Raw genomic sequence first — 27411 nt, forward strand, 5'->3', positions numbered from 1 at the left:
GATCTGGTTAGGTATTAAATATATCTAAAACTTAAAATCTAAAACACAGTACACACAAATGCAGAAACTAACGCGGTCATATTTTTGAAAGGGTAGTAGCATTTCTCCCTTTTGTTTTGTTTCTTCCTGTTTTTTATTTAAGCGAGTGAGATTATTGCAATAGCTTAAAAGAACAATAAGTAGTTCATTATTTTAGAGTTTATTTGCCGTACGTTTTATAAACGACACTTTAGTGACGGGTTTGATTAGGCGCATCAACTTAATTGAGAAAGAGCTTGTCCGCGTGTTAAATACTATACTTTTTCTACGACCATTACTTTTTGAGTACATTTTTGCAAACGACATTCACTGAGTGGGGTATTTTAGAGGGGGCGTAGAAAAAAAAATTCAAATCGCTGTCTGAAAGTGTTTAGTCATAAGGTATTCCCACATTCATTTGTCATTGTGCAATATAATATGTTTTATGTTTTACCGAAAACAAAGGAATTTTGAATAATGTGGTTTATGGACAAATTAAAAGTTTTTTTGGCCCTCGTATAAAGTGTTGACGTTGACATAGAACCATTTTTTTTCAGTCCAGAGCAAATACAAAATGTTCTCCTACTTTCTTGATATGTCCGAGATACAATAATTCTCGTCATTTAAATTTCGATTTTCAATGTGAATTTTAAATTAAAAAAGCTCCCCCTTATAATTAACAAGTTCATACTACAAGCGCTTTGAAATACAAGTTTTTGCCCTGTTAAACTTGACAATGGTTAGTTGATTATTTTATTCGGTTGGAGATAACATCATTAAATGAATGAATGAATGTTTGGCATAAAAAATACTATAACATACTTGTTTTATGTGTAGTGATTTTCAAAAAAACCACCAAAATGTTCCAATTACCAAATCGAGCAGTGTTAATTTTTCAAAGAAGCTTCCACAAGCTACCTTAATAACACAGTTTCAGTAAAGCTATGAAGAAGCCAACAGTTTGACTGACGAAACGAAAGAAAATTTGTAAAGACTTGATGTATGGAAAAAATTAAATAAAATTTCCTTAATAATAATAATAATATAGATAGAAACGCCAGAATGTTCACACAGAGCTCCAATAAAGAGAAAGATAGTCTTATCATTCATAAAATTGTAGACATATTCTTATAATTTTAGGACTCAAGAATGTTCACCAAAGTCACCAATAACATAAAACTAAAGTGGTTCGAAATTTCACAGATTCAAGAATTGAAGTTGTTTTACCTCTGCTTTTGGTAGCGATTTACTCAACCAACAATAATTATGATTATCCTTTAACGAGCATATGATTGGAAATTTCAGGTAATCTTAAGTTTACCATAGAATCTTATTGTCTTCCTATTTCAATCCAATCGTTGTTTTCGCTACACTCATTAATTAAATAAGTTTAAATAAGTTGATCCTTTATTGTTATATATAACCTTTTTTATTTTGTTTGTTTCTACGTATTATATGTTAGTTCGGTTCATGTTAAATAGATTTTTATTAATTAGATAGTAAAAAATGAAACGTTTTGTTTTAACTCACGGCTATTTGGCATTAGCACAAATTTAACAAATAATAAGAGTTTTAGAAAAACAAATAATGAATATGTTATCGAGAGTTATCAGTATAGAAATTTACGCTCAACCAGGTGGTGAACTTTTTAGGATTTTCGATCACATTCGTTATACATGGTGCTTCAAAAAAATGTATACACACTTTGAACTTCCATAGAAAATTTATTTACCGTTCTACAAAGTTCAATTTCAGGAAAATAGAAAGCTGAAAGTCCAATGTAAATGAAACATAAATAACAAATGTTAATACTGTTCAAATTGGTGACCTGCAGCATCAATACAATTCTGAGTACGAGTCACCACTGATTCTGTACATCGTATCAAAACGTCCAATGAGATTTCTCTACACACTGCTTGAATCTCATTCCAAACAATGTCTAGGTTACGTGGTTTACGTTTGTACACCTCATCTTTTACTGTGCCCCACAAGAAGAAATCCAGTGGTGTAAGGTCTGGAGAGCGTGCTGGAAACTCGATTGGCCCCCTGCGTCCTATCCACCGGCCCGACAAATTTTGTAAGGTAAGCTCGTACGTCCCTGTGATAGTGCGGCGGAGCACCATCTTGTTGAAAATAAAAATCATCATTACCGTATAATGCACGAATGGCAGGAAATATGCAATCAGCAAGCATTGTTAGGTAATTAAAACCAGTTACAGTGCCTTCAAATCGAAAAGGTCCAATGAGTCCCCTTGAAGACAAACCGCACCACACATTTACACCAGGCAAATTTACAGCTTTTTCAATTGTAATGTGAGGATTTTCTTCACCCCAGTAAACACAATTGTGCCTATTGACAGTTCCATTAAGTTTGGATTGGGCTTCATCCGACCAAATGATGCTACCCATAAATCCCGCTTCACGTATCACCATCTCCTGAATCCATTCACAAAATTGCAACCTTCGATCTGGATCGTCGTCATTTAGCTGTTGCACCAGCCTTGGAATGTAAACACGATACTTCTCTTCAGAATGCCTAGCACGCTGCTAGCACTTACATCACTTTCACGTGCCCCTTGCCTTGAAGATTTGTTAGGAGAGCGTTGAAACAGTTCCAAGACTGCCGTTGATGACTCATCACTGAATGACCTTTATGCACATCACACACTGTTCCATGAACTTCGAATTTGCCTCGTATGCGTGTAATTGTTAATCTTGAAGGTGGTTCTGTATCATACTCCCTTCTCCACTGTCTTTGAACTTCATTTACATTCTCAAACTTCCAGTACCACTTAATAACCTGCTTACGTTCTTCAAAACTCAAACGTACGTTCCCCATGTTGATATTACAAATTCCAGCTGATAATATAACATAGAGGGACGATTATGCTGACACCTGGCGAAGAAATATAACATTAGCCTTGTAGAGCGGGAAAACTACAATAGTTTAAAGTGTGTATACATTTTTTTGAAGCACCCTGTATTTAACCAAATTTGACTACTATTGAAGAACCCAACAGGATGATTGGCCAAACGTTAGCAAGTTCGGCTCGGCAAAAACCGACGCAGGAGGCTAGAGGTTGTGTAATAAGTGAATCTGACTACCTGAGTATAAGGGCCATTGGGGTTTTGCCGCTCCAAAAGAATATTAAGGATATCGACATCCCGAAAGGTTAACCTTTGTCGAAATGATTTGAAGGAGCAACTTCATATCGATCGATTTTAATAATAGCTATATCTACATGGTTCCGCAAACGGCTTAAGAATTTTTGCATTAACGGCTTCCATACATTAAGTAGAAATGATTTTTGGTACATTGGTACATTGGTACAGGCGCAGATGTTTGAATTGCGAAATATGAAATCAGTTTCTATAGCTTATTTTTGTCCACGTTGTCCTTGGTTGATGTTCTAACGCGATACTTGTAGGTACGAGAGAGTCCACAAATTAGTACAGGGAACACGTAACAGAAGTCAGGATGGTATGGCGTCAAAAAAATTAGGAACAACAACAGTTAATGGAGCGGACTGCATTAGATTGTTGTACTTTCAATCATGTCCTACCCGGATTTATTGACTTTTAACTTAATTCTAATTTTATTAATCATGAAAAGCATCCACCCTTACTGTATGTGCAAATCTGTAAGACTGTGCTGAACAGTGTCGTGTCCGCCCATCTTCGTGTGACAATAGATTCTTCTTAACCATTATTGTATTTAGGGGTACATTAAAGGGGTTGGCATTGGTTGTTTGTATCGAAGCATTGGATCCCTATGACAACCGGGTCGTTGCAGACAATCAATCCAGCCCACGTATACATTGTTGGTATTCCGTTAGAAGAATGACTTCCTAGTATTACGATGTTTGTTCACAAATCAGTATTCAACTGTAGGTTGTGGAACATCGGTTAAAAGTGCTATCTGCTTTTGTACTTGTGCCTGAGGTACGTGAAATATTTTTTCATGTAGACTGCTAGCGGCGCATTTAGTTTTAGAATTTTCGAATTTCTTTTTACATCCATGAACGGAAAACACACCCGGTGTTTGAAATAACGTTGTAGGTGAGATATGGATCTATCGCTGCGCGTTTTATTTTATTGTTTTCACAAACATATTTCTCTATTTTATGAATTGAATAAGTTGTCCTGGTATAATTCGACGTATATAGCGGATGATTTCGCAACTTCAATAATATTTAAGTGCTCATATTAGTTGACTGTTAATAAAAATTTAATATTGAAATTTTCCAAAAAAAAAATTAAAGCAGACTCTCAAGCATCCGATATATTGAATATCAAATTAAACGGATATTTTTTCTTCTTATAACCCTTTATTCAGTACTTACTGGTAATAATCAGCAGCTGCTTTGCTGTCTGATCACCTTAAAGCAATGGCTACTAGCTATGCAAACTAATTATGTATAGAGAAACCTATAAGTATACAGAGTGTTATATAATAAGATGATGATTTTAAGAAAACAAGTTTATATCTATGTAGGTCGGCAATCGTTTTATTTTTTATATGGATGTTAAAGTTTTCAAAAATGTAGTAGAATATGATTATGGAAAACAAATTGTACCCCACTGCTTTTTTCAAAAACAAATTATTATTAAACAAGATTCTCTAGACTTTTTAACGTATGACGACGGGTTTCCAAAATTTTCATTTAGTTGTTAGTTACACTTTCATATTATTTTTGTTTATTTTGGATTATTTTGTAGTTTAGAATGGATTGGATTTGACAGTGTGAAACCTTGTACTTGATAATTTTTGAGTTGAAACATGGTATGTTGGTAGAATCGCCTTCCCGGTGCATTTTTAAAATGATAAGCCTGTAGCGATAGGAGACCGTGGAGCAAGGAGGCCAACCTCAACAATTAACCAATGTTTTTCTTCTAATAATTATAAATTTTGGTTATTTTTACATTTTTAGCCTTTTGCGTAATACCAGGGATAAAATCGACCGCTTCAAAATTCTAAAGCAGTTTCAATGAAAATGAGGAAAAACAGTGTTTTTTAATAGTATATTATGCAACAAATGCGGCAAACGGCATTTGACTCACGAGTTTATTTTACAAGAGCGGAGAGTGTTTAATAAACGAGTGACTTAAAAAGTTTACCGAACGTGTTGCATACTATGCTATTTCTACGACCGTTAGTTTTTGGGTACATTTCTGGAAAAAAAAACACGAATACATTCACTGACAGGACTGTCAGAATTGACAAGCGTCAAACTTCAAAACGTGCGAAATGTCTCCGAAAACATTCGATTGCTTCCAAAACGGTGCGGTAATATCCCGAAAATGTTCGAAGTGGCTCGAATCCGTGGGAAACGAAACTGACGTGGTAAAGTGACGCTTCCCGAACGCTACATCGGTGTATAATTAGGTATTTTACAGACGGGAGTAGAAAAACTTTTTAACTCATTCGTTTAATAAAAAGTCGCTCCGCTCGTGTCAAATAAACTCGTGAGTCGAATGCCGTTTACCGCACTTGTTGCATACTATACTTTTTCTATTTTCGCAAAACAACACGAATACATTCACTGACATGACCCTCAGAATTGACAAACGTCAAAATTTAAAGCGTAGGAACCATCTCCGAAAACATCTGATTGCTCCCAAATCCGTGCGGTAAGCGAAAGTGACACTTCCCGCACGCTAGATCGGTGGGTAATTAGGTATTTTACAGACGGGAGCAGAAAAAAATATTTCACACTGTATATCAAAAATTGCGGACCTAGACTGATATAAAACATTTTTCTTAAAATCATTCAAGGAATTGCATCCTTAAGGATCATCATTTTATTATGAATTACCCCGTATAATCATAGCTGTATTATAGTGAAATATTAAGTTCGTCTCTCCTTTTTGCAAATGGTATTTGCGCAATGGATAAAATCTGTTCAAGTTTGTTAACTATTTGAGCCAAACTTCACCAATGATGAGCTTCACTTAAGATTTAAACTTTATCGAGTCACACACCATTTAGTTTACTTAAACAATACGTTAATTAGTTTTTAAACTGTCAGATTTTGAACTGCAGACGTAGGGATTGTTCACCATCATCCACATGTCGTTTTGAGAAATTTGTCTGTGTTAATCGGTAGTCCGGGTAAGTAAAAAATGTTTTGAAATAAAACTATCAATGAAACAAAGCTGGAACCTCCGGCAATAAAAGCATAAACACCTTTTTGAGTTAATGACTGGTTGTTGCGGTGTGATACGTCTCATATGATAGTGTCGTGAGAGTTATGAAATAGTGCTAAAGATGACCTTAAGAAATTTCTCATTTTTTAAAATAAAAAATTCGTTTTTTCTAGATAAATTTTCTTTTTAATAATAAATTAATAATGGAGTCTCACTTATGCATCATTTTCTAATTGTAATATCTCCTTTCATAAGTACAAAATATAATAGCAATTTTTCTCGGACACCCTGTATTTAGGAACATTCAAACCAGGTATTGTCTGTTCATAGATATAAGAAAGTGACCAATTGCTTTTGAATTTACATACAATGCAACAAGATTATTACCAAAAGTTTCGGAATTTAAATTCAGGTAAAATTGTGGTCCGTAATAGAAAATAATTTTATACCTACCTACAAAAGGAATACGTCTGTAATAATTATGCAAAAAATCTAGGGAATACAGTTTACCACTGTACATTTAATTCCATTGAATATGTTTGGCACCAACTGATATCTGCCATTCGTCGTAACAATGTTTTTCCCCGTGTTAACTCCAATGTCCTCAAACTTATAGAAACCGATGTTTTTAACATCCCTCCACAAAGTTGGGCAAATTCTGTTAAACATATAGAAAAAGCAGAACAATCGTATATCCATATCGCAAATAATACAGAACAAATAATAGTTAGAACAGGCGATGATAGTGATAGCGATACTGATATATTATGTGAGTAATTTTAAGTAATTTAAGTAGGTAACAAAAATAATTTGTAATTTTATTTTAGATTTAAACATAAATACATAAATAAATAAATAAATATTGTTTAGTATCATTCCTAACAAAACCCCAAATAATTAAATTCTAAGCAAAGTACGGACCTGTTCGGCCATATTTCCTTCTTACAGCTTGCCCGGGTCTTTCCTTAATTCGTAACAGTTAGTCACTTTCTTATATCTATGAACAGACGTTACAATTAGGTTTTAAGTAATCTCCAATAACAAGCCGCCATCAGCGTCTTTTTCGAAAAAATGCCTAATAACTGGTTTTGAAGAAAAAAAGGTGTCCAGTACGTTGACTGCGCATTTTGAATACCTACTTAACAAAAAATAATTAACAAAATCAATCAAAAATTAAGATTTTACTAGAGTAGACCCACAAAATTTCCAATTGTAAAGTAAGTTACAGCAATTTTTCGAAAATGCACATTTTAGAAAAACGCTCTATAACTCTAAAACCGTAGCAGATATCCATATTTTGTTCTTTTATTTAAATTGAGCTCCAGACACCGACATCAGTATTCATCTATTTCCTTTCGAAAGGGGATTTTCGCTTTAAAACCCACTCTTTCAATGTTTATAGAAACGAAAATAAAATCCAATCCAATCCTATATATCGTAATCCCCACCAGTTTTCTTTAGTTCGTCCAGGCATGGCAGAATATTAGTTTTTTCTACTTTGTTTTATATTAACATTATGCAAGAAATGAGCTGGTATTTCGGATAATTCTATCGTTAGAACGCCATGTAGATAACGTAAATGGTGATAATTTTTTGCAAAAAAAACGTATTAAGAATTTTCATTGACAAGCGCTTTTACATTTGAAAAATTTAACATCAAAAACAGAAACAGAACCCGGACTCCGTGGAGAATAAAACAAATAAAACTAGAAAACTCTCTGAGGTTAGTGTTTTGTTTTTCGAAATCCTCTCGGAAGTCGTAACATCGAAAAATTTGTAGAAGAGTTTCAATGGAAAAAAAATGGAAAACAGAAGAAAATGTTACCCGCTTCATGGAAATGATTTTTTTTTCAGGAAAAAAGAATTAGAAAAAACAAACAAAACATAAAATTAATTGTCCCTTTAGTAGAATACCAGCATGATCTTCAACTGCAAATGTCCGTGGACCTTAATTAAATTCAACTAGAAACATCAAAAAAGTGTTATTACAATTACAACAGATAATAAATACCATTAACTGGGGATTACCCAAAATATTTAAATTAATCAGAAAAGTTAAATTGAACACCACTATAACATTAAACAGGGACATGCATCATGTAGTATCGTCTTTATATAAACTTAATTAAATTAAAAGATAGTTAGAACATATACTATTCATATTTAACAATTGCAGATTGTTTGCTTGAAAGATAAGTTTCTCAGAAAACTAAGTTTAGGTTGTAAATTTGTATTACATAATTATGTAATTATTATTCCACTTTGGATATAGGGACGTTATACATTACATTCCTTTTGGTAGTCGGCCTAAACTGACCCCTTTTGTTTAGTCTTTGGTCAAGGCTAAGAGTCACTGGTAAAGGGTGTCCCACACTTCGTTCAATTCGTGCGATTTGTTAGATAAAGACCAGTGACCAAAAAAAAAAAAACAAAAAGACCGAACTCGGATTACACGGTTATTTTTTCCACACATTTCGAGCAATACACTGTATTCATCTGAATAAATCGCGAAACGTGTCTTCGAATATGCATCCTAGCAGCACGACGATATTATAATAAAGCTCGACAGACACGACGCAATTTCTACATGTATTTCTGCGCGAACTGCATTATTTTGGTGGAATTTTGGTTTTAAATGTTGTTTTTTTAATTTTAAACAATAAACGATACAAGAGGAAACAAGAAAAACCCACCAAGTTGTGTAAGGATTACATTTTGAATATTGGCATAATTATTTACGAGAGAAGGAACGAATCGTTTTAGCGTTAGAAATTTAGACTGCCATCTTAAAGTTATTATTTACCGTGCGTTTGGTTCTGTGGTCCTCTTAGGTCGATTACGATTCGGCGGTATCGGCGGTATTCTGTGATTCGGCGTCGTCGATTTTATTCGTGGCCATTTTCATAAAATTTTAGTTTGCTATCAATTTGCGTATTAAGCGGATTCGTTTTCGAGGGAATTAAACAGAGTGTCAGAATATTTGGATTTAGCACCCCAACGCAAGAGAATATTTTATTTTTATACTCACTTAGCAGGTAATGTCTTTGTGTGTTAATTCTTTTTTTCCTTTGCTGTACCTCCATATTTTATCATGACTGGCATTTGAAGCTATGCTAATTTCCGATTTAAATAGTAGAGACAATTTAGTTATGTACTGTGTTAATTTTACTTGAAGTAAATTAATAAATGCGTAACTGGAAATAGTTAATCAACCTCTAGATATTAGGCTTGTTACTGTTGTAACCAAAAAGAAAACATCATTCAACAAAAAATTCCAGGAAAATATTATACAGGTACCTATTTAAATATTTAAGTTTAATTTTTCAAGGATATCTTTCAATTCTTGGTTATTTCTCAAGTACGTACATTGAAATAAACACCTACGCTTGGTGTGAATTAAATATGTTATGGATTATTTTGCTTTAATTTGCTTAAGTAAACCATTTTTTTTTTGTTTTTTACTGAATTTTAACCTCTGGCAATTCAACGATTTTAACATTCGTGTAATAAATAATGTATAATTTATTTGGTTTTAATTTCATAGAATATTAATATTTTTTGTAAAGAACAAGGCTAAGTAAATATTCCAGCTAATTGATTGTGTTGAATGTTTGCGTTATTAGGGGCTTAAATGATAAAACAAAGTTGTTAACCGATTTCCTGTATTTCTTAATATTAGCTTACTATTAATCTTTAAATCTCATTTTGCTACAATTGAAAACGTTTTATTCTTAAATTTTAGTCTGAAGTTCCATTAATTTTACTTTTTAATGACATCTACTTCTTACTAGATTATGGACATAAAATATTGTTGCAGGTAGTTTAGCCATGAAGCGAGGAGCTGATGGTGACATGGGATCCCCACAAAAGCGTTCCCGAAGAGGTGATGAGGAAGTCCGCTTACTAATTCCAAGCAAGGTAACTAGTTTTTTCGTAATGGGCTTTGCAATAAGAATTACCGGATTAGCGGTGTCATTTGTTGAATTAAACATCAAATTCATCACATGTACCTTACTTTTCATCTAGTGCCATAAGTAATAGAGGGAAGTTAAGTCCCAGCAACCTGTTAGACTCATTGCTACAAATTTTATTTTCAATAATGGGTTCATATTTCCATGTCCCTTAAAACTGGCCAGAAAAATTTGTTTTGTAATGTCAGCCCATTGACTGTAAGCTTTCTGTATTACGGTCCAAATTTGTAGAAATATAATCGCATGTTTTTGCATAAGAATTGAATCCTCTCTCCTTTGGAAGCAAAAACTATTTTTATTTGCTTTTAGGCACAGAGAGACATTTCTCTTTCTTCATTATTGAAAGCAAATTCATTTACAATTTTCAGGTTGCTGGATCAATCATTGGCAAAGGCGGGCAAAACATCACCAAATTGAGAAGTCAGGTGAGTGAGTACAATTAGTTTTATGAATAGATGTTAACTTCTTAACCACTAACTGGTCATTTTTGTCATAACAGATTTTTGTAGGCTCTCACTTGCACTTGAATAAAAATTTGAATATCAGTACCAGTTATCAGTTTACATATTTAATTTTAATTTAATTACTTGCATTTGTAGGTTTCAACTTATCCATCCCCAATTTTAGCCATCTGCGTCTACTAGTGCAGGACTGAGAATACAGAATTTCCTATATTTGCTTATTTACTTTAGCCATTAACCCATTTACCATATAAATATTATACTTTTAGTACGGGACTGACTTTACTTTCGTACAACTTTTGTTTGTCTGAAATTTTACAGCTAGAATTGCTGTTTTCCCAAAAGTCACAATGAGTGTGGGTGTGCTTAATCATTCAATAAGACAATTTTTAAAACAAAAATGTAAACACATACGATTATAATTTAACAATTGTATCCCTTTCGTTAGATATTATTATATTGTTATACTTTTGGAATAGGAGGTACACTACTGTGATTTTGTGTTATTTTATTGTTAATTTTTACTTAAAGAAATTGTTGGAAAAACAATTTTTTTTTGGGATGCTTTACATTTTTTGGTTAGTTTTGGAATTTTAATTGCATTTTTTGGTTACCCTGTGCTATTACATGCGTTAATATAGATTCAAAGACATTACAAACCTGCTTTACTGGGTATCTTTAAAATTGCTCCAACTTTTTTTTAATGGGTATATTAATATTTTTTTTGTTAATTGGCTGTTCTGAAAATTTGGTAAGGTGCAAATTGGTATTACACAATTTGCAAAGGTTGATTTTTTCTAAACCAAATTGAACCCAACAATCATCTGAGGCTATACAAAACATCAGATCACAGGCGCAATTATGATATAACTAATGTGTTCTGTCCCCCATATGGCCCGCCCTGTTGCCACACCCTGTGCCCACCACTGCCCGCCATTTTGTTGTGCGCGGTTGCCTTCAATGATACATCTTCGCTGAACCGATTGACCTGATCTGAACTGAACAGTACAAAGCTTCAATAACTGTCCCTGATTGCCCGGGCCCTGAACGGTAAAGTCCAAATCTATCTCTTGTCTATTTTTATAGTAACTGTGATCTCTTTGCCTCTGGTTGCACTGTACTGATTTGGGTAATTAATGACTTCAGGCTGACACCAGGAGCAGTCTGTGTTTCAACTTTTCGTGGATAGGTGTTTAACCCGTTTTTTTGTATTACATCTGGATATTGTCAGCATTTAATGTTTGGTTATGAGAGTAGGGAATAAACATGGATTTTGCTTATCAGGAGTATATAAAATATTTGATGTTTTATCCCAAACCACACTACCTTGGTTAACTTTGCTCGGTTTAACGCTGAAGTCCTCAATTACAAACAAAGCAGTTGTTAATTTATGATCTAGATTTTGGTTTTCATAAACCTCCAAATAACAAATTAAGTAGGTGTTTCTTTCAAATTTCATGATTGTCAACAAATTTTCCCTTGATTACATGAGCGGTGCAACCAGGCTTTATTTTATATTCTTCCCTTGATCTAGGTTCAACTCCGGAATTGACCCGCGGAAGAATTTTTTTTTTGGGTTATCAAATCTCTTTTTAAAAATGGCTTGGGCAGTTCTTTATAGTAGCGATAGTGAACTTGGGATTCAATAAAACTATTAAACGCTAATATTAATTTATATTTTTTATAAACCCTTAAAAAATTCAAGCTTCGAATATGGTTCCTCAAATTGTCCGCTTCATTTATTTCACTGAGATATTTATTGACTAGCAAGTAAAAAATTGCAAAACGCAATAGGTAAGTAAGTGCAAGTTTTGTGCATGTCAGCACACGAAGTCCCTACGACATTGGGTGTTGCGTTGGTGTGAGTGAAGATCTTCAAATCTCAGATCCACTTTGAAGTTTAGTATAGACAGCAAAAACCCAAAAATATACATAACTCGGTAAATAAATAGTTGACAATTGTTTCTGGATTATGGTCATTGGTATGACATACAGCGTACGCATCCATTCCAATTGGTAGACTTGATCCAATTTTACACAACTCTGTTGAAACCATTGACAATATATTTAGACAAAAGTTAATTATAAAGAAGTTTTAATATTATAACTTGAACCATATTCGCAGTATTACAAGTTGATTCAACCTTTGAAATACTGAACTGCAAATATAAATTATGGATGGTTAGTTAAAAAGAAAGAACCTTGACTGATTAAATTTTTTTTACAGGCTGCTTACACTTTCTTCGGATTTGGATAGTGTGTGCAATATTATTAGAGATGTGATGCCCAATTTAGAAGAGGTAAGTTTGTTTTATATACTTTTAATATGTTCTCCTTATTAGTATTCAAGTTGAAATATGGGGAGCAACTCTGCTTTTTTAAATGACGTCGTCTTCTGGGTGATGTGTCACAAAGCATTTTGCAATTTAAATATGCCTATAAAATATATATATAAGTTATTTTAGTTAGCAACAATAACAAATTTTGTCACAATTGAAAAAATTTTTTTTAATTAATTTAATGAATTTATTTTTTTCAAAGTAGATTGTGTGGCCAGCTTACTAATGTTAATGAATTAAAATCGGCTAAAGAAGAGTAGTAAACATTTTGATAATTATATTCTACTTCTACTTGATGGTTTACAAAATGAAGGGCTGACCTAGTTTGTAGCTCAATGCTGTACCTGGAGTAATTTCTTTACGCACTCAAAAAATAAGAATATAATTATTACCTGTGATTGTTTTCTTATTCAATTCAAGAACGGCGCTACAGCTGGAAACGGAAATGACCTTGACGTCCGTATGATGATCCACCAGAGTCAAGCGGGATGTGTTATTGGGAAAGGAGGACAGAAGATTAAAGAAATTAGAGAGGTACATGGTATATTATTTATTTATATTGTTAGAGTACTAACAGGTTCAACCCAGCTACGCATTACAATTTTAAATAACAGTATTTGTAAGAGACGGTTTTTAGTATTTATTTCTATTTTCTGAGTTTAACAGCAATCATTTTGATTTTGTATAAGTTCCTTTAAGAATGCTGTTTTTTGTTGAAATTTTTAAAAGTTTTGGGGTTGATGTAAAATAATTGTTAAACAATTGCTATTTCAAATAATATTCTTTTAAAAATATTTGATCAGAATTTTGCGGTATTATAGAACTAGAATTTTCTTATCTTTTTTCTAGTTTTCAGTCGTCCTTATATGTAGACTTTTCATTACCTAATAATTGATACAGGGAGAAGTTTTACTGTTTAATGTTTGGTATAAATTTATTCACGTTTTTTTTATTTAATTTCTTTTGTTACAGAAAATTGGGGCTCGTATCAAAATTTTTTCCAATGTTGCTCCCCAGAGCACTGATCGTGTGATTCAAATTATTGGTGAGGCTGCAAAGTGTGTCGAAACTGTTCGAGAAGTTCTTACTCTTATTAAATCTGTAAGTATTAAATAAAATTGTTTTCGTTTACTGCATACTTGCTATAATATGTTAATTATATATTAAGAAGAATCAAATATAACAATAATAGTAGTAACACTGTTAATACATCCCTTAGAACCCCATAAAAGGTGCTGTCAATCCTTACGACCCTCATAATTTTGATGATGTGTATCCAGAGGAGTATGGTGGCTGGGGTAACCATAATATTGAGGGTGGTCGTGGCAGCAGCGGGGGCGGCGGTGGTAGCTTTAGAGGCGGTAGGGGGGGATCTGCCGGGCCAAGAGGGGGTGGTGGACATTCCCTTCCTCCGCCACGTGGTGGAATAAGAGATGGTGGTGGACGATTTGGGAGTAGAGGTGGAGGTTTTGGAAACAGGTAAAGCAGCAAAATTATGGTTTGGGTCTTTAGAAGATGATTATTATATAAATATTTATTTTGACTTGATCACTCAGTAAAAAATTCGTTTAAAAATCCGCCTTCGCACCAGTTCTGTGGCACATATTAAACATTTGCATTTGTAGTTATAATGTTTCACTTCATTGTCTTTCTTTTTAGAGAATTAAAAAATTAATAAATTAAGGGGATGCTTTGACTTTTGATTAATTACAAATATTAACTTGCACTGAAAAATAAGATAACGTGAAGAGTAATACTGCAGGACAGTTTTATTTGTAAACTTGATATTCTTACATCTTTCAGAGCCAATATGCGTCCTACAAAGAACATTTGTTTTTTTTTTCTTTCAGAAATAGTAATTTTGACAGACCATCTGGTGGTGGTCGTTCATTTGGAGATGCCCCTTTTGGAAATCGTAATCGTCCCCCGCCATTCGGAGATAGGAACGGGTGGAGCAGCAGTTCCGCATCTTTTAACAATCCGCCAGCGCCACTAACTTCTTCTATACAGTCAGGACCACCTTCAGGATCTGGTTCTATTGGTTTAGGCGTAACCAGTTCAACTGGCGGCAAGAATTCGACACAAGTCACTATTCCCAAAGATGTAAGAAAATTTATAGATTTATAAGATGGATTGAAAAAGTTTTTTGTACCGAGGAGACTTTCTTTATTAGTTTTTTTTCTCCATTTTTTAACTTACTATATCCTCGATATCCTAGTCGACTGGGTGTGAAACCAAACTCGAAAACAACTTGTTGCTTGGAATAAACTTAAATTTTTGCCAAGCACTAGTAATAACTAACTAATAAACTACGAAAAGTATACGTTCGTCACATGTATTTATTACACAGATAACATTTTATCGCGCCTAAACTTCTAGTGTGACAATGTCACAATAAGATTTTAAAGGAAGGAAGTGAGAAGATAGTAAAATGGTCTATTGTAATCTATGTAATTTAAAATCATCTTTAATTCCCTATGAGTGAGTTGATGTCAGTAATGTCAGTTAGATTTTTCAGTGTGTGAAATTTGTAACTTAAGTTAATCGTGGTTGTACCCTATGTTTGATGGTGTAACATTCCAGATATTGTTAAAAATTGGTGATTAGTATAAATTGTTTTGTAGCTTGCAGGAGCTATAATTGGGAAAGGTGGCGGTAGAATTAGAAAAATAAGGCAAGACTCTGGTGCCGGTATTACAATAGACGAACCCCTTCCAGGCTCAAATGACCGAATCATAACTATAACAGGCTCTCCAAATGAGATTCAAATGGCACAATATCTGCTACAACAAAGGTGAGTGATGAGAAGATTGGTCAATCAGTACTAAGGTGGAAAATAGAAATTTCTGATGCTCATGTACCCCAAAATAACAATCAAAACAATGTAAATACCTTTGACATTAAAGTCCACATCCTGTATCATGACCAGTAAACAATAAAAGATTTTCATCATCATGCTAGAGTGGTTCTCAAACAATTTATCAGGTATGGGAAACCTCTGACATGAAAGATATCAGATTTCAAAATGTCTCGCGGGCTGGGGGTTGGCCACATTTCATCTAAATTAATAAAAGAACTGTAAGCAGGGTATTATTTAAATATCGCATATGTTTGTACAAAATTTTCCATAACTTAAGGTTGCTGCTGTATGTAGGGCCTTCCATTGATGGTGAATACAAAAAATAATTTTAAAAAATTGTAAAATGTTGATGAAATAATATTTATTTGTGATTATTAACACTAAATAATTAGAAATCATAGGTAAAACTTAATCTAGAAAATTAAAAGTAAGACAGTTATAGTGGTACAGAGTAGTAATAATCTCAATATACTTTAATAAATTGTGGGAAAAAAATGCCTAAAACTTCCATATATTGACAAACACAACTTTTTGTTTGGTAGCTAAATAGAAACCTAATATCTCTCACTGGGTGCATTAGTGGCACTACAAAATAATAGTTCCAAGAAAATCAGTGATTTAGGAAAATAAAAACTGAAATATTGAAATAACTCATATCAACTCTCACATCTCTTACCAAATTTATAGTGATATGACTTTATAATTGTATATTGATTTTTTTAAAACAAAATATCTTTTGAGGTTCTTTAAATCTTGTGCCGTTATAGATTCCCAATTTTCAATAAAACAGTACAAAGTTTTAACATCATTTTATTATAAGAATACCTATAAAAATATAATACGGTAATAATAATAATAGGGAAATTAATAAAACATTAAAAAATGTGCCTTTAACTTTGGCATGTAAACAATAATCACAAAAAACATCGGCAAGCTATAACTAAAAAACAACCGACCTATAGTTTTTGATACATGTCGAAGTAGGTATTATTTCTAAAATAAAAGAAACAACTAACAAATTAGTAGTCCTTTAACACGTAAACAATAAAAAGCAATCGACATAGAGTTTTTGGTAGAGAGCCACTGTTAAAATTATAAGAAGCAGGAATTATTATGGCACGTAAACAAAAGTTAAGCTCTTCTCAAAAGCAACAACCAAATGACCTGGTTTTTAGAAAATAAACAAAAAAGTAACTGAAAAACAGTGCCACATTTCAGCTATTATAAAAGTGACTGTCACATTTTTTAATAGCATTACTGTGTAGAAAATCCATTAAGTCATTAAACTTTTTCTTTTGAATTGGTATAATGTCTAAAAGATGTGTTTCATACAAAAACACAGGCATCATTATTTTGACAATGTAGCCTGGACTGTCCCAATGTAAGGTTAAAGAAGTTTGAGTTACAAGTTTTTTTTAATCCAAAAAATCATCGTAACTCATCTCTACGACTTTATAAGGAGTTTCCGTCCTCTTCGCGATTTTTATCAATATTAGATACTAATAAGTACTTACTTTCAAGTAAGATCGTTAAAAAATGCGGGAAATTCAATAGCGGCACTAACTCTCTCTAGCGGAACTGAAATAAGATAACTATGTGCCGGTATTGTTCAATATTAAAATACAAATGTGCGAGTTTTATGATACAATTAACTAAAAATATCTATTTGCCATTATTGCACCCAGTGATCGATATGTTTTGACAGTACAGGTTACACCAAACAGCAGTCAGTATAGACCAGTGTAATTTTCGTTATGATCAAGTACAGCGAAAGTGAAGGTATGCCTACTTCAACTAAGCTGACATACTGCTTCTGGCCTTATTGAATACCGGTCATCATATGGGGGCTGGGGGGTATCACTCCAGGCCTTTGTACATTTTCATTTGGTTTTATACCAAATAGTCGGCACCAACAGTTCTTTGTGTCGAATTGTTGGCTTATCAGCTATTTATTACTGTAAAAAGAACATACTTGTTACTTGCTATTGGCCTTTTATCTTTACCAGATTTGCGCCCTAGAAGCATTTTCTAATTCTTATTTTTGTTTGTAATATTCCCTTCGATGGACGCAAAAGTTTTGTGTTTTTTTTTCAGTTTTCCTTTTCTCTTTTTGATTTCCAAACAACACAAACCTGACTGTTAAATACATTTAATAATTTTTTTCTGTACAGCAGTTTGGAACTATATGTGCTATCACATATTGTTTATAAAATTTCACAGTTAGCGCCTTCATGTAGTATGATGTCATTGTTTTGAGAAGTTTAAATTAGCTTGAATACATTTACTTTACCTTTTAGTTAAATGTAATGCTTTAAAGGGTATTTAAAATTTGAAAAGATCTTACCTGTATGTACAATGTTTATGAAAGTTTAACAAATATTTGTATACAGCGTACTGGCGTAAATGGTAAAATACCATGAAATTTATATTTATTTATTTTAACTTATATATAAATGGAGCCGATATTATTCTAGAGATTCTCCGAATCACTAAGTATCCTATTCGGATGTTCCTTGAAGAGGATTATAGGTAAACGTATAATAATTTATTGCAAAATACATATTATTATTAAATCATGGAAGATAACACTCTACAATTGCAATTGACAGGTCAATTAACAAGTGCTCCATTGACCAGTCCCAACACTAAGTATGGGCTCGTTTAATACTGAAGTGGAAAATAAATATAGCAAGTATGCGTATTCTCTTTGCCAAACATGAAAATGATATTTGTATGGAAAATATTGTCAATTGAATACAATATTAGTAAAATATAGCAATAGCACTGTAAATTTACGACTTACCAGCTGACTAACTTTTCTTTGAGTTAATTAAAAAGCTTTATTATTAACACTTTAACTACTTTCATATTTATAGGCCCTTATCATTCCTTTTCCAACTAAACATGACTAATCATCGATAGAGTTCTGCTACTAACAAGATGGTGTTGTGTGGAAGACTAGTGATTTTGTTGTTCTGATTTTAAAAACAAGGAATCACTATTCCTCCCACAAAGCTGTCTACTATCAACAGGAGCTTCATGTTTCTTACTTCATCACTTATATGTACAATAACATGTTGCATCTACCGGGAACAAATTGTAAATATTTAAAATGCAATTATGTAAAAAATGTGTTTGGAACACTTCTAGATAAACTTTTTGCAGATGTTAGGTTTCAAGGTTTCTATTCGACTTGCACTTGCCGTTTTATTAACCATTTTGTATAAAAGGCATTTAACTTTTTGTAATTTGTTATGTTCAATGTTCATGTTAGAAATTTTTGTTAAATTTGTTTTGGTGGTTATTGAATTGATTCCCACTTTACTTTTAAAATTGCTTCTATAGTGTTGTTTCAAATGGTTAATTTTGTATACATGGAACCACACTGTCAAAGTCTCTTTTCGAATGGAAACATTTTAAAATTACATCGTGAGGTGAGTTGTGAGTCAATTCAATTTATGAACAAAACCGTCATAACCACCACCACCACGTCATAACCACCTAGTAGTTATCCAAATCAACAATTTTATGAAGAGATTCTCCAGTCATTATGCAATATTAGGTTGTGGATTAGGCGTCTTAGTTTGTCAGTTTGACGGTGAGATGTTTGATGGCGATGAAGACCCTAGAAGTTCTTTCTTCAGACAGAAATATTTATGAATCATGGTATATTGTTGCTTATGCATTGCTTCCAGGTTTTTTTTTTAATTTACGCTTTATTTAGCCACTGCTGCTAAGGCAATTCGGCCAGCTTCACGGTAGTGGTGTGCAATAAACTATTTCCATGAAGGATGCCTCCGTAAAGAGGGTCTGGGTGATACCATCATCCTACTGGACGGCTATACAGGGAAAAAAAATGGACGAAAGAATTAGAATATGTGAAAACAATATTCAAAGTTTTAATCCACATGCATCTAAAAATCGGCAAACAATTCTAGCAGCAAAATCCAACTGAGTGCGGTGAAATAAAATGGAATTAATATGCAGAGGCGAAGGAAAATTAGCACTAATGAGTGACTCATACAACTGTTGTGATTTTTCCCAATGAAGAGCACAATCAAACAGCACATGACTTAAATCGCCCAGTTCTCCACATTCACAGTCTCCGGAGAGTTTGACTTTGATTCTATTTAGGTGAGCCGGAGAACAGCAATGGTTGCTTCTCAGTCTACACATAGTTGTAATTTCTCTTCTATTCAGGTCGAGCTTATGAAACCAGGGTTTAGTTGGCGGAGTAGAATAATGTGAGGTGAAATTAACTCCTTTCCCTAATCCTATATGTTTCCATCTGTCGCTCCAAGCATTCCAGATGTTATGCTTTAATTTAGGGAAGAATTCCCTAAAGCTCAATTTTATATTTTCCTGTGGTTCGAGGCGTGCAGCATTGGCGATCTGATCCGCAATATCGTTTTCTTTTATACTGGTATGGCTTGGTATCCAGCATAATTGGATGTCCTTATTTTGCGTTTTTATTAAGGTAAATAGTTTATTCTTAACCTGCAAGGTTAGGTAGTTAGACTTTGCATCCATCCCAGTTTTATTGATATCTTCGAGGGCACTTTTGGAGTCTGAAAGGATGACTGCTTTGTTGATGTCCTTGAATTCAATCCAATCAAGAGCTTGACCAATAGCATAAATCTCGGCAGAGCAAATGGATAGTTCACTTGGTAGGCCTTGTCCCATTTTAAGGTTCGTATTGTAGTTGTAAACGCCAAAACCTACTCGGCCTTCTTTATCTTTTGAGGCGTCTGTAAAAATTAAATGAAAATCTGGGGTCCAAGTCTCGCTCTTCTTAATTTCAAATAATTTGGAGTTATTATTATCTTTCTTTAGTTTTAAGTCTTGGATTTGAACAGAGCTTAAAAGGTTCGGCAGTGGGCAAGAAAAACAGGGATAAACTGGGCTCCTGTAAAGTGTATCTAACAGTGAATCAACTCTTTCAAAAGCATCCACAAGTGCAGGAATACTCTTTTTCCGAAAAAAGTAATAGTTTTCATTATAGGTGATATATAACCATCTAACCGCAGCTAAGGTTTCACTGTCCACTAAACTGGCAGCTTTCAATAATGATTTAGTCGCTAGCATGTATCTTCTGTGTTCTAAATCCATTTCACTTGCTTCCCCTAGAAGTATGTTAGTAGGTGTGGACTTCATATATCCCAGAGCTATTCTCAGTGCCTCAAATTGAATTTTGTTAAGTTGAGCAATAGACTTTCTTGAGCTACCACCCAAAAAAGAGGCTCCATAATCCAAATGGGGTCTAACATAAGCTTTGTAAAAAGTTAGAAGGGTAGAGGGATGTGCCCCCCACCAGATTCTACTTATAAATCGCATCATATTCAACCCACCTGAAGCTTTCTGTATCATATTTCTAATTTGTGGCTCCCATGACAGTTTTGGATCAAAAATCACTCCTAGATATGTGATGGAATTTGTCCATGCAATGGTTCGAGTGTTGAGGTGAAGTCTGGGGAGATAATTAACCTTGTAATTCTTCCTGGAAAAAAATATAGCTGCAGATTTATTGGGGTTAATCTCAAGTCCTACATTCAAAGACCAAATATGTATATTTTGCAAAGTTCTATTCAAATTGTTCACTATTGTTTCGGCATCAGTCCCAGTACTCAGCAAGGCGGTATCGTCCGCAAACTGTAAAAGTCTTATGTTCTCAGGAATTGTTTCATTGATTGAATTGATGTAAATATTAAATAGTAATGGAGAAAGAGGGGAACCTTGGGGAACTCCCTTGCTAGTGGTTCTGCCTGACACGAATGTATTAGTAGATGGATCTTTAACTTGTATCTTCCTGTTCGTGAGAAAATCTTTAATGAGCAAAGTCAAATCTCTGGCGATTCCAATTTTGGCCAACACCGAGGTCAATAAGTCAACATTTATATTATCGTAGGCATTGGATATGTCCAAAGTCACCATTGCTGCTAGTTGATTGCGAGCCAAACGGCAGAGGACCTCTGAGGAGATAACTGCAAGATTGTCGAAAGTTCCCTTACCCTTTCTGAAACCGGTTTGGCGAACGTCTATTAAACCTTGGTTCTCTACGAACCATTCCAGTCGGTTTTTGATCATAATTTCAAAAGTTTTGCTTATGCAAGAAGCTAGGTTGATGGGCCTGTAGGACGATAACGCTGAGGGGTCTCTCCCCGGTTTAGGAATTGCGATCACCATTTGGGTTTTCCACGTCTCTGGAATGGTGGTTTCCCTCCGAAGTATTTTGTTGAAAAATTTGATAAGAAAGACTGCTCCTTCAACAGGGAGATGGCTGAGCACACTGAAAGGTACTTTATCCACACCGGGACTCTTGCTCTTCCGACCTTTAACGGCCGCGACAAATTCTGAGATATGGAAGTCTTCTGTATATTCTGATGAGAAGCGACATTCGGGGATATTAGGCAACCTAGAGGGAGGTTGCGTCAAAAGATCAAACATATCTTGTGGGATTGAGAAATTCAAGGGAAAATGATAATTTTGGTACCTGATACCTTTAGCAAACCTTCTAATACTGCTCCAAACTTCTTTTGCACTAGTATTTGGAGATAGATTCTCACAAAAGTTGACAAAGCCTTCCTTTTTCTTCTTACGTAGCAGCTGTCTTGTTTGTGCCCGGGTTCTTAATGATTCCAGGAAGTTGGTCTCAGAGGGGTTGTTTTTATAGTCTCTGAATGCTTGTCTTTTCCTTTTAATAGCGTTGGTGCACTCATTATCCCACCAAGGTAACCCGTAGTTTAATGAGTGTTTATGCATTGGAACAGATTCTGCAATAGATAGGAAAATTATATTCATAAAATCCTCATAATTTATAGGAGGTGAAGTTCTAAATTTCGTGGAGATTAAATCAGAAAATTTCTCCCAGTCTGCCTTGTTGAAATTATATTTGCTAGTGTAGTTTCTTGTCGAACCTGAGTTGCAACGGTTATTTCCGATGATACACAAAATAGGAAAATGATCGCTATTCACTCTATCCTGGAGAACCCTGCAGTCAGTAAGTCCAGACAGTCTCTGGGAGCAAAAAGCTACATCTGGAGCGCTGTGTACGCCTGGGCGTGTGAGCCGAGTAGCTGATCCATCGTTTAGTACCCACAAATCGTGATCCTTAATGAAATCATAAAGAATGTTCCCACTTCTAATTCCCCGTGAGTAACTGACCTGGGAACCCCATATTGGATTATGGGCATTAAAGTCTCCCATAACGAGGACGGGTTTATTACGGGTTAGATCGAAAATTGAATCGAGGCTTGCCCTGACCAAACAAATATCTGGAGGGTTGTAAACACAACAAATAAAAAAATCGACAAGCTCTACAAGAATAACCTGACACCTCTCTGGTATATTAATTCTGCTTAAGTCGATGATATTATATTTTATTTTGTTTTTCAAGAAAATTGCTATACCATCTGCACCATTAGGTTTATCTGCTCTTACAGAAGAGAACCCTGATATTTTAAAGTTAGTGTTGGGTTTGAGCAAGGTTTCATTGAGCAATAAGATCTGTAGCTTAAAATCCCTTATAACTCTAATGATAGCATCTTTATTTTTTTCAGCCCCGCAAATGTTCCAGTGAACGATATTCATTATAGCTCAACTATAAAACGCTTGTGACTAAAACTTAAACTTAGTTTTGTTACGTAAAAACTACTGTTAGATTAAAACTAGTGATAAGATTACCTTTGCTTTTTCTAACCCCTGTAGGTCAACCGCTGCCATCGCAGCCGCCCCCCCTCCGTAGGTCAAATGAACCAAAATATTGTTTGATATTGTTGACACAATTTTCATCCATACCCTTTATTGACATAACGTCTTTTTTGAAAGCTTCAAACTTGTTGCATACTTCTTCCCAGCCATTTCCTACAGGAGTTACTTCCATTTCCGACTCTGATGTCGAGTTTTCAACTACTTGTATAGATGAGACTTTTCTTCTTGCACTTGAGGGTAACAAAGTTAGTTCATGGGCTACTTTATCATACCCTTTGGTAAATTGGGTGTCAGGCCGTTTTCTTTTAAGTACTGATGTATATGAGGAACAGCCCTGAGGACTTGTTGGATGAGGAGGTTTATTCTGAGTTTTTTTATTTAAACTAGGAAAATCTTCTGGTTTTCGGGTAAAGCCTTGGTTTGCATTAATTAGCCGTGGATGCAGTTTAGCTGCTTCATAAAAAGAAAGGTTGTAGAAGCTCATGGTTTCGTTAATTTGTTTTTGCCGTTTGTATTCGGGACATCCCCAGTCAGTAGCAGTGTGGTGTCCCTTGCAATTTACGCAGCTTGGTTTTGGATTTACTTCACAATTTGGAATTTTACACGTTTTAGTCAGATTGTTAAGATGATCTGCAGGGCATTTCATTTTTTTCATTGCTTGCTCTCTTTTTTGACAAACAAACATAAGATGATCTTCTGTACAAAAACCGCAACGAGGCTTGCCTCTACAATTATTTTTGACATGTCCAAATCTGCAACAATTGACGCACATTATAACCGGGTTAACATATTTTTCCACTTCTCTTTCATTATTAAAAATATTTACAGTTTGGGGTAATGATTTGCCTTCAAATGTTACAATATAATCGTTTGTGGGGATGGTTTTCATTACTGTTTCACCAGAAATAGCAAGTATTTTCTTCCTTCTTAAGACTCTTTTTACATTTAATATCTTAATCAACCTGGCCCGGGATCCTTCTCCTGTATAAGCTACCGCTTCTGAGTAAAAATCCTCTTCCGTAATTTGGTCCCCTACATCCTTGATTAGTCCTCTACAAGTGACAAGACGTTGTGGAATGTACCTATTATAGCCTCTAGCAGAACTGAAACTTTCATTTGACAAAAACTGATTAGCATACTCTGATGTTCTGAATTCAATTCCAATTTTATTAGCCCCTTTTCTATTGATTTTTGTTATACCTTGTACTCCAGCTCTGTGCAAAATTTTTCCAATATTCATCGGGTGAATGTTTCCAACTTGAGAAGTTATTCCCTCCATTATGATAAGAAATGGTCCCTGGTCTGTAAGTTCATACTTATACTTTCGGTTAAGTGTTCTCCTTATGTTGACTGAAATTCTTGCAATTTCGTTTAGGGCATCCTGATCTTCCACGAAGACAGATTTAAGCTTTTGTAACTCTGTCTCCAATAAATCTATTTCCTCCTTAGTGGGTACTAAGAAGTATTGATGCTGAGCGATAGCATGTGCTGTTTTCTTAGCTAAAGGCGAAAGCGTCAAGGCTGATGAATAACCACTGCTAGAGGAGGTAGAAGCTTGGGACAAGTTTAGTTGAGCTTGAAAGGAATCAAAATCATTTGCAAACACTATCGGATTATTAACTACGATACGATCGTTTCTATCAGGGGGGTCTTTACCCCCCGAAGCACATGCCATGATATGAAAAGCGCTAAATTATTGCGAACTGCGACACCAAACCAAAGCAAATATTAACGGCTGACTAAATATAAAACTCACCCAGACCGAAAAATTCAGTTGAAGACTAGAATTACGTCAAAAAAATGAAAATTTTCTCGGACCGAGGTAAAATTGTGCACACCACTTCACCTGGTTGACCGAAAAAAAAAAAAGTGCTTCCAGGTTATGCTCGAATATCTTCTTTGATATCTATGGTAAGGCAGGTTGTAGCAGTTTGTTGTATATACTAAACAGCCTAAAAAACTATCGTCGCTTTTTGGTAGCTGTATTTAGGAATTTGGAGAACTAATTACTTAACAATCGCGGAAACAACATGCAAAAATAAGCACTTGCGGTTCGCGCACTAAAAAAAAGGTGCAAATTTGTATGTATGTAAAATGCGTCAATTGTAGTGTTTTCTGAAAATATTAAAGCATTGTTAGAATATTTGCAAATATATGCAAATATGCGAATGATTTCAAAAAATGTATATTAGGTTCAGGTTAAAATATATTTTTTAAAAAAATTGTCTAATTTCAGTGTCCATAACAACTCAGAGAGAAACAACTTCTAGACAACGCCCCAGAATTGGAAATCTCATGCCCATAATAAATGTTATAAATGTAAATTCAGTGACAAAATTATATAGACAAATGTTACTTGCCTATCAAGAAATTTATTATAAGTGGATGGGGTATTTCAGATCATTTTTGTTGTTGTCTTTTAGTTTATATTTATATTAGAAGATGTAAAGTTTCCATTCATCTTTCATCATGCTTTTATTCTGACTCTCCAACCAAACTAAAATTTGTTGTTTGGTTATTTTTTCACCATTTTCAAGTTAGTGATTGGATAATTGTCAGGATGTACATAGTCCGTATATTTGCATGTGATTCATGCTTGCTCTAATATATGTATTTGTCTATATATTTTTGGTTTATAAAAATATAAAACATTCCAACATTTTTTATTTTTACTATTGTATGGGTGTTATTTTTGATTTATATATAATCAGTATTCTGTGCATTCAAATATGTTATATAATAAAGATTTTTTTAAGTACAAGCCCTAGTTCCTACAGATACGTGTTCTTTTTGGATTTCTCCAAATTAGAATATACCAAATTTCAGCAACTAACAATTGTAAAGATAAAAATTCAAACTTAAAAATAATTTCCAGCAATTATCCTTGAATTTGCGCTTTATCGGCACCTATAACCATTCGACCATTAACATAGGAGAAATCCAAGGGAATTTTATGTATTAAGATATGGACAGGTTCAAATACAAAATGCATATTTTGTTTCGCTTAAGTGGTTATTCTACATTTCAAACTTTTGCAGATACAGATTACATTGTTCATTCGTATATTTAAATTTAATAGTTAGATATCAGTGTTTCCTGATCATTTGGATGTTCGGTGTCTGTTAAGTACATACCTGTTAAGAAAAAATCTAAAAAGTTGTGTACCAAAGCTTAAGTAGTAGGGTCTTTTAAAACTTTTAGGTTATTTAAGGTTATTTCTTAAATAAAGGGAACAAACAAGTACAAAATTATTTTATATAATGATGTATAAAACCCCCTGACTAAATTAAAAATTCCCTGTTATCTTTGGTGTTTTCCACTTGATTGGAATGATAAAGGAATGAAATATTCAAGTGTTTTATTTTTATTTACAAACCTCTTTAAAAAAAAAGAAATAGATATGTCGGAACAGTTTTTGTGTCATCAAAGCTCGTATTTTGTTGGATATTGGCATTCTCATATAAAATTGCACCATTTTAGGCTAAATTAAATATTTTGCCTAAACTGTTGGTGAAGTTAAACAAAATTGAGTGATACCCAATAATTTTTCATCTTTCGGAGGAATCAGAATCATGCAAAAATATATGGGTTAAAAAAAGTTGTCGGTCCCGATTATCGATCCGAAATTGTCAAGAGTTATTAGCTATTTTTTCTTATACCAGATCTTTACTCCTAATTTTTCTTATCGTTTTCCGATAACAAGAACTTCCGATATGGAAAGTCCACTGATTATTCCTGTTTTGCCTTCAGCCGATACACCACTGTTTCCGGATTGAGCTATTATAACTTCTTCCTTCGGCTGGGCTTGGCTGTTTGAAAATGAAAAGTTGCGGTTCCTTGGTCATTCTGGATTCTTCTGACGCATTGAAACTCGGCTTTCACATATTTATTTATAAAGGAGGTGCACA

General features: G+C 34.0%; 2 protein-coding genes across 8 annotated transcripts in view; one reads left to right on the forward strand and one right to left on the reverse strand.

Annotated features, from left to right (window-relative positions):
- The window catches only part of LOC132708653 (uncharacterized), a 73952-nt gene that overhangs the window by 44482 nt on the left and 2059 nt on the right, over positions 1-27411 (reverse strand). The window lies entirely within an intron of this gene.
- Positions 44-26856, forward strand: LOC132708674 (heterogeneous nuclear ribonucleoprotein K). Of its 6 annotated transcripts, XM_060681175.1 has the most exons (12): positions 44-1323; positions 1774-2100; positions 9983-10083; positions 10505-10561; positions 11604-11647; positions 12825-12897; positions 13357-13470; positions 13909-14037; positions 14156-14415; positions 14787-15039; positions 15561-15730; positions 25740-26856. In XM_060681175.1, the coding sequence occupies exons 3-12, from the start codon at positions 9994-9996 to the stop codon at positions 25771-25773; spliced, it is 1224 nt and encodes a 407-aa protein (XP_060537158.1). In that variant the 5' UTR covers positions 44-1323; positions 1774-2100; positions 9983-9993; the 3' UTR covers positions 25774-26856. The 6 variants fall into 6 exon arrangements, with proteins under 6 accessions (XP_060537158.1, XP_060537176.1, XP_060537167.1 ...); XM_060681193.1 differs by lacking the exon at positions 1774-2100; XM_060681184.1 differs by lacking the exon at positions 44-1323 and having other exon boundaries at positions 1389-2100.

This window comes from Cylas formicarius, unplaced genomic scaffold (assembly GCF_029955315.1).
Source record: "Cylas formicarius isolate icCylForm1 unplaced genomic scaffold, icCylForm1.1 PGA_scaffold_10__41_contigs__length_53128322, whole genome shotgun sequence".
NCBI classification, from domain to species: Eukaryota; Metazoa; Arthropoda; class Insecta; order Coleoptera; family Brentidae; genus Cylas; species Cylas formicarius.